We start from the raw sequence: 14,630 nt of genomic DNA, 5'->3' as shown, positions 1-14,630 counted from the left end.
TGTTCTTTTTTTGAATAACTATTTTTATTATGCTTCTTTGCTGCCAAGTTTACCAGTTCTCCATTAGTATTTCAGGACTTTAAGCCATGGCTCTAATAATCCCCTTCGCAGGAATGTGCTTTATACCATGTTACCTAGAATTTTCTTTTCCTGTTCATAAAATTTGCAACAAAAATATTATCTGCTATATATTTGCATTGGAATAAAAGCTAGCAGGTAGCAAATTTAAATACTTCAAAAAATTTAGGGCCAGTTTTCAGAGCATGAGTAGTAGGATTGCTTCTAAATATCTAAATTTACTTTACCGCCACTTCTTTCTCATCTATCTGTAGTCTATAGCTGCTTGTGGAATAAGGTCAGCTAAAATATGCTCCTGTAAATGCCTGGAGTGAACAACCCAAAGATGGGCTGCTGTGGGCTCTCTCCGGATCCTGACAGTGACCAAGCTTGACCATTTTCAGGTCATGATTTAATCAATATCAGTATCATATCCGTGCCTCCTAATTTTGTCAGGGTTTTATGTGAGGATGGCTATAAGAGCTGTGCTTTGTGTTTTGCTCAGTGTCAGGGAGCAAGGGGGTGATGTGGCTAAGTATACCTTAAAACCAAAGGTTCAGTAATTAAGGTCTGCAGGAAACCTATAGGAAGGAGGTCAGTCAAATAGGTAATATAATTACACAGTTCAGCAATACAGCAGACCCAATTTTTCCTGCTAACTCTTCATATAGTAAAAAATTATATGCTGGGATTTAAGCTTGTTTGTTTTCTTATACTCCTTTTATTTTGTAGCCACTGGGTTGTGCAGTTTTATTTATCCCCAGCTACCAGAGAATCATTTGTTGAACAGTTTAGTTTCTCTGAAGGAAGTGGTGGAGCTTTCTGTTTTTTATAACTCTCGTGAATTTTTGCATTTGGCAGAAATCTGCCTTTAATATGTATGCTGAATATGAGGCTGTCAGTGTGGTAGCATGGCACATCTTTGAGATGAAATGGCACATTTAAAAAGAAGATTGTCAGTAACACGGCATGGCAGGTGCTGAACATGAGTGTTGGTGAAGGAACATAGTCCAGAGGATAGAGCTAAAGACTGAAAAACTTACTTGCAAAGATTTGCTTATTTTTTTTGAATTCATGCTGGACAATATATGCAATGCAACAGAAATATAGCCTAAAATGCAACTTTGATCCATGTAGTCTAGGCAACTTTCCTTCTCACGCAGTCCTTTCCCTTCCCTGTCATTGTGCATGATAGCCTTGCTGACCTGGGTATCCACTGGAGCAGAACTGGCAAGGAACTGTATACCAAGATACATATGTAAATGCCTGGTAGTGATCTGCACCTATAAATATGTGCAGATGCTCAGTCTGAAAACTAGGCTCAGAAAGTCTAGACTCCTAATGGTGAGTCAAGCACTAATCCTCTGACCACCTCTGGGGTGCTCTCAAATTTTTTCTGCCTCTGTTTCAGTATAAAATGGAGATAATTGTATTCACAAAACTGTCTTCCCTGTGACTCAGTATGGAATAAATAGAACTGTAAATGTGTAAAGCACTGTATAAATATTAAGTTGTATGTTTTAAAATTTTGGTATGTGTTTTTAGGCTGTCATCCAGCAAAAAGTGCTTAAGCTTTCTTACCTTGGGACTCCGTGTTCCCATCAGCTTGATAGGTAGCGTATTGAAAAGAAGAAAAACAAAGCTATGTGAGTCTAAAGGATGGACAGAGCTTTCCTATCCATTTAAATTATGGGCAAAATTCATTTCTCATGAAGTTAGTCAGAAAAGTTTCTCTATATTAGAATTACATGAATTTTAACTTCTTCAGCCTTTGCCCGCACTAAAGTCAGTAGACATTTTGGATATATGATGTGAGAGTGAGCCTTAATGACAAAACTCACCTGTGAAATAAACGTGAGTCATTTGTCTTACACTTTGGACAAGCTAAATAAAGTATCATCTCCCATTAATATTGCTTCTAAGAATTGTCTGCTGCTCTGTGAACGGTTTTGAATATATGTTAAATAGCAACAATTGCAATGTATTTTTCTAAAAGGAAAGAATAATGTGTGAACCTTCATTATTTTTCTGTAAGTTTAATGTGTGAACCTTCATTATTTTTCTGTAAGTTTAACTGTGTACGTTATGTTCTAGCATACTTCCCAGAATGTTTCCTTTAGCCAGCTAAAATTGAGAAGCTGAGTCTACCCCAGTTGTCCTTGTAATCAAGGGAAAGAGATGGGTACCCCAGATATGTCTAAGATATGGGGGATGACTTACTGTATTAAGATGTCCTTCTCTTTCATTGACTACAGAGAGAACCTGGATTACTAGCTTGGATTAGATAGTCAATGACTAGATGGCCAAAGTTAGGAGGGGTTATAAGGCTGTAACAGGGCTGTAAGGCTTTATTTCTATTAATAAATTAAAACAAACCAGGTGCCTATTTTTTGGCCGTGCATCCAGCTGACTCTTCCCACCCAAAACAGGGTGACCTTACCCATACTTACAGCTGGGAATAATCCCTCCTTTGTGCTGTCCCTAGAACGCCAGTTGGACATTGTTTTGTGAGCCTATGAGTGCACACGGGCCAAAATCGTGTGAAGACCATACTAACAATTTAACTGAGATAGAAGCTGATAAACAGGAAAAATCTCAGTTTGAAAAAGGAATATGGTGTGCGTTGCATCCCGAAATTGCAAGACAAATTATTTGTCTTACCTGCTAGGTAGGGTTATGTCATTTGCCGGTACACATCCTATGCAGTGATATTGCTGTTGTAACGGTGAGGTGCTGCTGTGCTAGTGGGACAAGGCCTCGCTGAAGGGAAGATGCTGAGAAAATTTGGTTGAAGAGAACTGCTGAACCATTCTTGAACTGAAAGCTGATATAGTGTATACAAGGAAGCAGAACTCGTTTAGCTTTTTTTTTCAAATAATAAAGGACAATTAATGACATTCTTATGCATTCAAAACACTGAATAGCAGAGCTGCTATCAGGGAAAGATAACCCATGGATCACATAAGTAAGAACTGTAGTGAATTTATTGATTGAGGATAGAAGGGAAGGTTGGTTATTTTGTAAATGCTGCAAAATCATGCATATTTCAGCTTTCCCGTAACTCTTTCAATCTTAATTTCCCTTACAGCTATAAACAAAGAGAAGCTTGAAAAAACAACTGGACTGAAAATTCTGCAAACTGGCATGGGGGAGGTAAGTGGCTTGGGGGCATTTTATACTCTCAAAATCGTTTTAATTGTGGGTGGGTTTTCTTTATGAAATCCTGGAGCTCATGAATGTTTGCGAGCTACCAGTCTGATAGTGCTAAGGGCCTTTTTATGATACAGTTGCATCTGTCAAAATACAATCTGCTGCACAAATAGCACTGTATCCCACAGAGAAAAAATAACCACCCTTACAAGGAAAGTGTAGCAAGCTTTAAGAAATGCAGTTTCTAGCTTTGTTATATCACAGGAACAATATCTCCAAAGATGAGCACAGCAACTGAAGTTGTTTACTAGTCCCCTTGGTTTTGATGGTGTACTATCTCATCTAGATCAATGAAAGTTTAAATTGGGGTAAAGAGTCTTCAGATGTTAGAGAGAATCTGTCAGTGAATGACTTGCTTATTTGGGATGGAACTTGAAATATAAATAAAACATGCGTCTGTTATTATGGTGATATCACTAAGCAAAAACTCCACTAAGCAGTTCATCATTTATTAATAAAGATGATGCTATCTGCTAAGAACCTTGTATGAACTACAGTTGATTGCTAACTCTCGTGCTAATTTTGTGTACATAGTTTTGGGTTTTTTCCCTTTTCATTTAAGTAATTTTGCTAGTGTTGAATGCTTACAGGGCTAGACAAATGCCTTTTTCTTGTGATTACATTATTCTCAGTATTAAGAATAATGAATGACTAGCTTGTAACTGAAAGAATTACTTTTTTCCTTCTTTTTCTACTGATTTTCATTTTTGATATTTCTGATTTTTTATCAGTTTATCAGAATAAGAGCTTATCTTGCCAAGATTTGTGAGATTCTTTGAATAATTTTATTCACATTAACAAGAGACTAAGTCCTAAAGGGGTACCAAAACTGAGATCTGCCCAGATTCTCAGGTTCAAAGTTGTAAGAATTTGATTTTGGAAACAATCATAGCTAAGACCATCAGATAATGAAAACCAGTGTTTCTCCTTACCAGTAGCTGACTGAACTATAAAAGATGTGCAAACTGAAGAGGCGGAGAGTGTATCCTGGATTCTGAGTGTGGATATGCACTCAGGCTGTGTCCCAACTTGAGGCCAGGGTTAAATCTGTATTTGTGCTGTGCTGTTCTCAAGCCCTGATTTCTGCTAAGTGACAGGCGAACCAGGACTATGGCTGGCTCCAGGGAAGCCACATCCAGTACAATTTGTCGTCCGGAAGTCAGTGAGATTCCTCATGCTAATAAAATGCTTCTATGTATTTTTTTTGATTCCAAATCTTCTGAAATCATTTAAAGTATTCCAACTGACGTCAAAGAGCTTTAAATCAAAATCTCAAGTTTCTATTCAGCCTGCTTAACTTCAGATATTTATCTATAAAGGATTTATTATCTTATGATCTTTGAAGGAATTATTATCGTATCATGGTCATTGGAGAAAGAAAGCATTTCCAGATGTTTGAAACAGAAGTCAGGTTAACTGACAACCTGTTAAGTAAGTGCTTCATTAATCCAAATTACAGTAACAGGGTTGTCGTAAGCATGGTAGCCTAAGAACGTACTGGAGACAAAGTCTAGAGGAGGCCCTAGCTTTATTTAGACCAGCTAATAAATATAACTGAGAATAATGGACAAGCTCTTAGGCTAGAGTTCCCCCCAGTCTGGTCCCTGGGCTGGGTTTAGTAAAAGTCATCACTTGTCACTGCAGAACTCACCTTTCCTGTATTCATAACATCACAGCTTTAAAAAAAACCCTGCTGCTTCAACTTGGATTAATAAAGACTTTGACAGATGATTGTGTTTTACAGTTCTGCCAAATATGTATTCTTAGAAGGCAAAATGTGAAAATGAATTAACCAAAGGGAAGGAGACATCTGAGGCCTGAATACATTCTAGGTTACATTTGAGATGTAGTGATCAGCAGTGAAAAGAACCAAGTCGTTTGGAACATTAAAATGATGGAAGAGCATTTATTCAGCTGCTTATGTATTTTGTTGGATGTGAATTCTCCCAGCTGTGTACTTTCCACTTTTAAAGTCTTATCAGTTATGATTGTGTACATAATGAATACACTTCTGTAGAGTCTCACCTACATGAAAAATAATGGAGTGCTGTAACCAAGCTGTTTCTTTGTTGATAGGATATCAGATTCAGTTTATTTCAGGTTACATCTAACTATGCTAATCCAGTTTAACAGTTCATTTTTGATTCACCCTGGTGTTTAACACTGTTAAAATAACAGAAACTACGTATTTTACTAAAATGAAGGAGCCTTTTGTTAAATTAGGAATTCTTCTGCTCTACACTGTACGAGTATAATTAGATGTAATGGTAACTGTAAATCAAAGGCAAGATGCTCATATCAAAAGTACTTAGAATAAAAAAGGACTTAGAATCTTGACTTTCAGAATGAGAAATGGTCTTTTTGTTGGATAGTCGGTCAGATTCATGACAAAGTTAATGGATACATAATCTTCATTTGCAGGACTGTAAAATGTAAAGGATTGTTTTTGTAGAGCAAGTTTCATATCTGAAATAACTAGAGAAAAATAGCTTAGATACTAGTGTCAAATGGAACAGCTATATGAACAAATGCAGGAACTAAGCTCAGCAATAATTCATGTGCTGCTCTGGACAGTGGAATCTGTTTTAGGTCTTGATCTATGATTAGCAGGATTTGTGCCTCAGTAAGAAATGTGTAGACACCAATGACTAATCAAGCATTAGGTGTGGCAGAAGGAAATTGTTTCAATGGAGAAGAGAAATACTTCTCAGGACTCCTTAGTCTCTCTCTCTCTCTCTCTCTCTCTCTCTCAAGAACCGCATTTCAAAAGCAGCAACAGATTATAAAATTCACGCCAAGCTTACTGAGCTATTCAGTCAAGTCTGGGGAGGGCCAATGAATTCTTTTTATGCCGCTGCATAAATATGTGCTACATAGTCATTAATGACATGGGTAATAGTCTGAAGTTTACCACAGTTGTAATGCAGTTCATCGTCTTTTATGTCATGTAGAAGATTTCCACTGCTTCAGTGAGTTTTTTGGATACAGCTAAGCTCAGCTGCATTTTGTCATGGTAAGGTGAGTCCAGGCACTACTTTAGCAGGATCAAAAATGAGTTCTTTATCTGGAACCTCAATGGCTGCTCATGTTTCAGGATATTGACTTGAAAGAGTTCTACATTTCATTGGAAGGTCTGGATGATATACTGGAAAGTATTGTCTGGACTTTAGGTAAGCAGAGTTTCTTTTAGGCTATTGTGGAATGCCGGACCTTACTGGTACTTCCACAGTGCACCTTCTCCAACATCTAACATTTGCTGGCAGACTATTCAATAGTCCAGGGTACCAGGGAGTTGGAACAGAGTTTGATGTGGTGCATAACTCTCTAAAAGGGCTAATTATTTTGTCATCTATCTTATTTGTAGTGTCTGTGTTGAAATCCTGAGGATGCGTGTGTTGCTGTGCAATACAGTACCAGCTACCTCTGAAACAGTATTTATCAAGACATTTATTTTCTGTTTGGAGTTCTCCAGCACCAGTTTCACAGCTCTGAAACTCCTGTATGGTAGCTCTCCAAGATTTTTTGGGTGGCTGTCATACATGAAGTTTGTGCCACCCAAAACTTCATCATGAGCTTTTCACACCTTCCTGGTTGTTCAGCTATGATGAAGAGACTGTTGTCTTAGAGGTATTTGCGTTTGATCTCTCCCACATGAAATAAATCTCAGCAGTCCTGAAGTCATCTTCAAAACTTCAAGAACCTCCTCTAGCTGAGAATGAATGTAAGGGCAGAGTTCACTCTGTGTATAATTTCCATGATACTGTAAAAGACATAGTTCTAGTAGAAAGCCTGAAGAGCTAAGCAGCTAACTCAAACAGGACTTATAATTCTGTTCTCCTAGCTCCCAACATGACAGGGGTTCTTGCCTTTTATAGAAGAAGGAGTTGACCTTACTACTTGTCATGGCCAAGCACTCCGACAAGATTGCAGGGAGAGCATTTGATCGCATTTGCTGAAGGGAAGGCCTGCTTATCAGTATCAGGGCTATGCCTGACTCCTGCTGAGTTCAGGATTCAGTGGGGTCCAGAGCACCAGTCCCATGCAAAAGCAAGAGCCCACCTGGCCTTGTCCTCAGGACCTGCTCCCCGGCCTGTAGGAGCTCAGCAGGCACCAAGAAACATGGTCCAGCACAGAAGGAACTGGTTGGCCTGGAATTCCTTCCAAACCTTAAGCAATTTAACTGCATTTTCTTTTCACTTAAGCAGTTTTGAGTTATTATAAAAGCTCAGTCTTTTTTAGTTCATTTCCAGGCTGACCTCAGCAGTGACTGGAGTTGTTCAGATTCAATGCGAGTCCAGCTCCGGTTTAAGAAATTTTCAAATGATGGCACAAAGGAAGTTAGAGTGAAATGCAAAAATAACTGTTTAAGCCAGTTTTTGGTTGAATTTTGTTTTCAACAACCATTTCAAAGTAACAGGTCATATTCTTCAGTGACTCAAGAAAGCATGATGTTTCACAACTTTTTTTTTTTTTTTTTTTTTTTGCTAAGATGCTGTGATTTGAATAGTAAATGGTATGTGAATCAAGCCTGAAACAAACCCAGGGAACGGCATTGTCTCTGTCCTGAACTAGTAAAACAGCACCAGCCATGGAATGCGTTATTTTAAATTAACTCTTCCAATTTCCTAGTAGAGCTGCACAAAATGCACTCATCACTGGAATTTTAACATTGTTTGTAGGATCTGATTCATATTTTTCGTATTATGACAGACATAAGAATTAGAATAGATTTCTAAACCAAGTGGAAATAACTAAACCAAAATATATGTGAAATGCACACTTTGCTGTATAGCTAGATGTTCTAAAATACAGCAGTGATATTTTGACATGTTTCAGGAAATTCTCAGTTATAGCTATTTTGATAGGTGTGGAATTATGTTGACATTGCATAAAGTGGTGTTAATACAATAAAGAAAATGATTCTGTATTTAAAAATTCTAGTGAAGCTAGAGGACATGGTAAAACACACTTTCCAATGATGTGAAAGACTCTTTGAGGCAGGAGTCAGATTTCTAAATTATTATGTTCCTTATTGTTGTCAGATTTTGTCATTGATACCTGCATATCCAGATTTGACCCAGAGTGGTATTTGAAGTCATAAAAAATAGAAGCTCAGCGGACTGCTCAGTAGAATTGCTAAGGGCTGGCTTTTGGTTTGTAAAGCCCGTTAGCCTGCGACCCACACCACCTGGCTTTCTTGTAGTGACAGTCAGCAGATTTTCGTGATCTGGAGCACGTATCATACCCAGAGGTAAACGGGAATAGAAAGAGACGCTGTACCCAAGATCACTTAAATAAGGTAGCTCAGATCCTTATAGCAGTGTAGCCACAGCAGCTGTGCGTGCCTCAGTGCTCAAGTTTTAGCTGGAGTCACAGGTAGATTTTCCATCTCCCATTGACCTCCCCTGCTGTGGCTGTGCTGTTACGAGAACTGCTCAGGCTGGAGCTCGGGTGGCTCTGCAGAGTTTGTCTCCGTATTACAGGGCAGGCATTCTTAGACCAGCAGACAACAGGGACAGCATTTTCTGCCGGTTTGGTTTCATCATCTTTTTCCTATAAAATCATAGTTTAAAGCTCAACAAATGACATTCTTTTTTCCTCGTTACTTGAGTACTGTGGTTGGAGGTCTTACAGATGGCTCTTACTGTTGGCACCTTGGTGACTGCATGGCTAGGGCGATAAGCAGTTGAAGGGAGCTTTCTAGGAGTATGACGCTTTGGAGCAACACACATTACTATTAGGAAGGAATGCCTCAGCTCACAGACAGGTTCTTTGCTTTAAGACATGTAATTTAAAGGCTATGTATGCTAATAAGATACAAAATAATTAAATGAAAAACTGTATTTTTTAAGGGTACTATCGTAGAAATATTCTTGGTGTGGCACAGTGAAGAACAGTTACTTTACTTTCCTTCTCCCACCCTAAGAAATTACAGATTCTAAAGCCGTGTAACCCTTCAAAATTCATAGAATACATGTAAATGAAATAATATTAATAATATACTTCTTTTATTGAGTCTTACTGACAGTGACTAAAATACCTCACTATTATAGTTTTGTGGGTATACATGTATAGTAAAGTGGTACTAATTAAAAGTTGGCCATATAGCAGCATTTACAAGTATTGCTTCAAGAACTTTAAGGAAACAGCTGAGCAGAACATTACATTTTTCTACAGAGAATGATGAAGCTCTATGGCTCATTTATTTAAGTTCTTGTATGGTTTTGCAAAACACATTTTAGATAATATTTAGAGATAATGTTATTTATTAACTCTTCATTATGGCATATAGCCCACTAGAGGGCTGCTTTTCAAAAAAAGAAAAAATGCATCCAGAATGTTAATAGAAGGCAAAATAAAGACCAAAAAAAATTTTTTTAAGTATTATTTTACCATATCATTTTGTCATATATCTTCTGTGATTGTATATTGTATCCAGAAGACTTTAAAACAATATACATAATTGCCCTAATTCTGCAAAGGTTTAAAATATACTTAGCTTTAAGTATATAATTAGACTTATCATTTAAGCTACTGAGGAGTTTAGAGTTAAAGAGATGCCGAGATACTAGTGAGACTGTCTTCTGTCACATATCGCACCCTCTCTGGCTGTGGAAGGGCAAAGTTCCAATGTTTATCCCATATATTTGATTTGAATATTGCATAGCAGAGGTATTTTGACATCTGAGTGACAGGTCACAGCTTCAGTTTGGAAATCAGGTGTCAGCAGTAATTTCTTTTCTGGTGCTCTGATTGTGACTACGCCCTCCACCTTCTTTACAAATTTGTAAAGCACACGACAAGAAAATGAGGAGATTACAATGTTTAGAAATATAAAACAAACTTGATTTTTTCAGAGACAACTATCACTCTATATTGATTTATGTTTTCCTCCTGAAACATTGTAAAAAGCACAAGCATTCAGGTGTCAAGTTGGTTCATGAATTCCTTTACAGTAGCGCTGTGTGATTTAAAGGAGCAGAAGTGCCAAGTGATGTGGCAGTTGCCATGGCAACTACAGCAATTCAATTTTTATTCAGTATCATGTAAAATGAAACAAGATACGGTTTGCCTTGTGGCTTCAGGAACTTATGCATCCTATCAATGTTGTTTCTTTTTGTCTTTTTTAACATTGTTCCTTTAAAGAAAAGTAGCATATGTTTCTTTTAAGGAGTTGTCTTGTTTTTGAACCATGTGGTGCCATTGCTTTTAAAGCAGAACTTCCTTTAAAAAAATTATAGAGCTGTAGAGAAAACAGATTTAGATGCTAGCACTGACTACATAAGCAAACTGCAATGTAATTCTGCTTAAAAAACAATGTTATTATCTATCCCATGATTTGGTGGCCTGCATTTTATTTATTGCTAAATATGATATATAAGATCTTCACATAGGAAAATGAGATTGCACTAGCTCAGCTTACTGATTCATGAATTTCAGAATCCTTCCTCCATGGGCAGCCAGTTCATTATGACTTAAAGGAAAAGAAAATCTTCAGCGGTGTAATGGGGTGACTGGGGACGCTGTACATGAAGATAAAATTCTGTTTGCTTGTTTGAGGTGTGGATGGTAGAGCTGGTCAGAAGTGCCGAGGGGGAAGACTCTTCCACCTGGTCCTGGCAGGAACCCACAGAGTTCATGCAATCTCATGCAATCTTCCTCTGAGGAGAGGAAGAGGTGGCAGGTCCCCTTCCCCAGTGTAGGTCCCCAGCCCGCTCAGCCCTCTCTCTGTCCTCCTCCGGCAGCAAGTGCCTCGCCAGGTCGCTGCATGGGCTGTGCACCCGCGTCTCTGTTGGCAGCCGCTGGCCTGGACCGCCATGCTCCTCCTGCGGCCATGGGCAAGCAAGTGTCTCAGGCTCAGGATTCAAGCTCTGAGACAGCCAGCCTCTCCATGCAAATTCCCTGGGGCCAGGGGCCTTATAGCTATGTCAGCATAACTAACGTAAACAGGAGCAGGGCACAGAGCCAGTGCCGGTCCCACATTCATCCATGCTGTTAAATCATTAGCCAGGGTCACTCACATTTTGTCCTGTGCTAACTAGTGCTCCTCTAGACATTTTTTTCTTCTAAATGAGTCTAAGTGAGGTCCAGGCAGGGGGGAGCATTCCTAGTAGACCATTTCAATTTGGTAGAAGAAGAATTAAGGCATGCGATTTCCTTATTGTTAAAGTTTGGATTGTAGTAGTGACTCACCCCTTTATTTTTTTCCTATCTAAATACAATAAGAGTTGTTTCATGTATTGTGAAGTTTTTTTTATACCAGATTATAAAACTCAAGATCTGATCTGTTTTCTGTGAAAGCTAAGGATTTGGTAGCACAAGGTATTCTCGTTCTTCCTGCCTAGAATTATTTTCCATTTGTATATCACTGTGTTCTCACCCATAGCGGCAACATTGTTTTAGTGTTGCTGTATGTGCACTACTGTGCCATCACTGCAGCATCCTTTGGAATGCAAGGCTTTATGTCCTATACATGTAAAATGATATTTTAATCAGAATATTTTTAAAGAGGTTCTAAATTTAAGCATGAGGCTTCCTATCAAATTAATTTTGTAGAAGCTCAGTTTAGTTTTATTTTTCCTTGTATCAGTAAGCTTTTGACTTATGAGATAGTTTTAAGATTTAGTTAGGAAGATGTTTGAGTTGCTTTGACTAAGCATAGTTTTAGTTTAGTTTGCATTTTGACTTACATCAAAGGGGAATTTTTTTTTATGGAATCCCAAACTTACTTTGCTGAGTTCCGTACCTCAAGCTTCTGTAGAAAGAGTACACAACACAATAGCTCATGAACTACAGCGTATCACAGATACACCTCTTTCTTTTCACTTTGGTAGATGTGCATAATTCTGATAGACATTGCTGAATATTATACACAAATATTAAGGAGATAATTGATCCTTTATAGTTGTATACTTCCCTCCTGCTCCAGCAAAATATCCATTGTCATAAGTGAAGAATTATATGCATCTACGTATTGCACTCCAAAAGCGGTATAGACAGACTGTGAGTACAGTACTTTGGCATGCATGAAAACAGCTCTTGGGTCAGTATGGTTGCTTTTAGCACAAAAGATAGATTTATCATAGAGCAGTTTTTGAACGGGAGCTGAGGTTATCGAGTGTTTGAGTATCGGCACCTGTGACAGGGAGAAGGGGCATGCTTCTGTGCTATAGAGAAACAACCGAGTCCATTAACGCCTGAAGATTATTGCTGCTGACAACAGCTCAGTGCGCACTTTGCCACTGCAAAAGGATGTCATTTTGTGAACTATTTGTCTGTCTGGTTCTTTACCTTTAGCAGGTAGAGTAATGACTTTATTTTATAAATGTTAGTGGTGTTTTTATGATACTGATTGCACTTGATTGTCAAACTGGCAATTTAAAGATATTCTCTAAGTGAATGCAAACAAATTCTGGTCCTCAAAGCTTTACTAATACACAATGTTTGAATTTTAATTTCCAGTCCATCTTAGATTATGGTGATGAAAAACAATATTTAATCCCTCGTTAACACATGAATAAGTGGAAACTGTCATTTTCCACCAAACAATAACGGGATTATCTCAAGAACTGTCAGTTTATGTGAAAACATTATGTTGCCCAAATTTTCATAAAAATTAGCAGTGGGTAATATTCAAGATCAGAGCAATGGAAAGAGGGAAATCTGCATTCATGGTAATAAATATTCATATTTGTCTGCTCAGGAGATGAAAATCTAATCAAGGGGCTATTGATGCGCTGGCTCTTTTTTTTTCTTTTTTTTTAAACCAAGATGTTTCATCTAAATTGGGTTTGATATGGAAATTAGTCTCACTCCAAGTCCTCCAGGCCATGAGCATGCTGGGATAACACTGGAGGTGTCCAGTACATCAGATGTTGCTGCTGGCATCTGCTTCCATAGACAACAATCAAAATAAAATAAAATAAAAAATTGACAGCATCTCAAGGGTCAACCTCCCAGTGGCTTAGGGTGTTTTTTTTTCCCTAAACATTTTAATTTTATCCCAGTTAAGTCCTCAGTACTGCAGGGTTAAAATTGTCGGCATTTTTTGCTTTTGTTGACAATTACCATAAATCAGAAGACACTCTGCATGAAGCTTAATGAAAAATGTATGATCTAAAAATGGGAAGAAGATAAGTGCAGTACGTTGCTTTAGGGTTTTGTGCGTGTATCTATGTATCTGTGCGTGCATATGCACAACCTGAAGAGCTAACCTTTCTGTCTATTTTGTGTGCTGTGTGCTGAATGGAAGAGTAAGGCAATTAGAAACTGGAGGGCAAAATAGGTTCTTTACAGTAAAAATATATATCACATGAATAAAAAGTATCATAGTTTATCCAAAAAGTGAGAGTAGTATGTTTTCTGTGTCATTTAAAATGTTCAGTTAAAAATATTTGTCTGTTAAAATGTTCAATTAAAAACATTTCTTGATAATATATTATCTGTCTACATAAGCACAAAAAGCACGCTTCTCTAGCGTGGCCTCCTAAAATAAATGCTTACCTTGACATACTTTTTTTAATTATTAATACTCTATGGCAAGTACATATTGTGTTTGAAATAATGAAAGGAAAAAATTCCTTTCTAAATAGGGAAACTCAGGAATTATCCATTATCTCTTGTCCCTCCTAATACTTCTTGGGTTTTTTATGACCTAATTTTTTAATGAAGTGTATCATTGATGTTACAAATACCTGTATAAAGGAGACCATGCTTTTGTAGGAGAATGTTGTTTTCTTAGATCTATCTAGCAGAGCCGTGAGTGCTACAGGACACTAGCTAGTATTATCTAGCTACCAACCACTGTAGCACATGCAGGTAATTGGGTGACTCAGTCTTCCTAAAACTCCAAATACCATTGGTGAGTTTACTTAATTCCTGGAAAGTTGTCCTACAAAAGGTATCCTTTTTACATTTGAAACTGGACAATAGTCATATCAGCAGCATTCACCTATATTGCCTGTAGCGGGAAAGCAGGAAAGGAAGGGAGGCAGATAAATGGAGGCTGCTCTGAAAGAGAGGATATTCTTACTGACTAAGGAAAGAGATTAGCTGTAATATAAGTATTGCTTGTTGAGGGGTTCCATCTTTTCATTGTCAAATCTACACCAAATTGAAGTATGGCGATACTACTTCTACAGTTTCAGTATTCCACTAATTGTGCAATAAATCATTGATAGGCAAATATAAGCAGCCTGCAGAGTGTGGTGTACATATACTGGCAGACCTGCTATTTTTTACTGTACAATCTGTGCTGGCATCTTGGTCCAAAATGTTTTTCAGAGACTTTGTCTTCATAATCAACTCCTTTGCCAAGCTTAAAAAAAAAAAAAAAAGCGTGTGGCATGTATAGCAGATGGGTA

The 14,630-nt window shown here is 37.8% G+C and overlaps 1 protein-coding gene across 3 annotated transcripts in view; it reads left to right on the top strand.

Annotated features, from left to right (window-relative positions):
• The window catches only part of PTPRN2 (protein tyrosine phosphatase receptor type N2), a 664,108-nt gene that overhangs the window by 415,470 nt on the left and 234,008 nt on the right, over positions 1-14,630 (top strand). For all 3 annotated transcript variants that reach the window (XM_068934287.1, XM_068934286.1, XM_068934288.1), the window contains one exon: positions 3,146-3,210. In XM_068934287.1, the coding sequence (XP_068790388.1) occupies positions 3,146-3,210 (65 nt within the window). The remainder of the gene's footprint in view (positions 1-3,145; positions 3,211-14,630) is intronic.

Source organism: Struthio camelus, chromosome 2 (assembly GCF_040807025.1).
Source record: "Struthio camelus isolate bStrCam1 chromosome 2, bStrCam1.hap1, whole genome shotgun sequence".
Classification (NCBI taxonomy): domain Eukaryota; kingdom Metazoa; phylum Chordata; class Aves; order Struthioniformes; family Struthionidae; genus Struthio; species Struthio camelus.
Note: the sequence above shows the minus strand (reverse complement) of the source record. Positions and strands in the feature narration are given on the sequence as shown.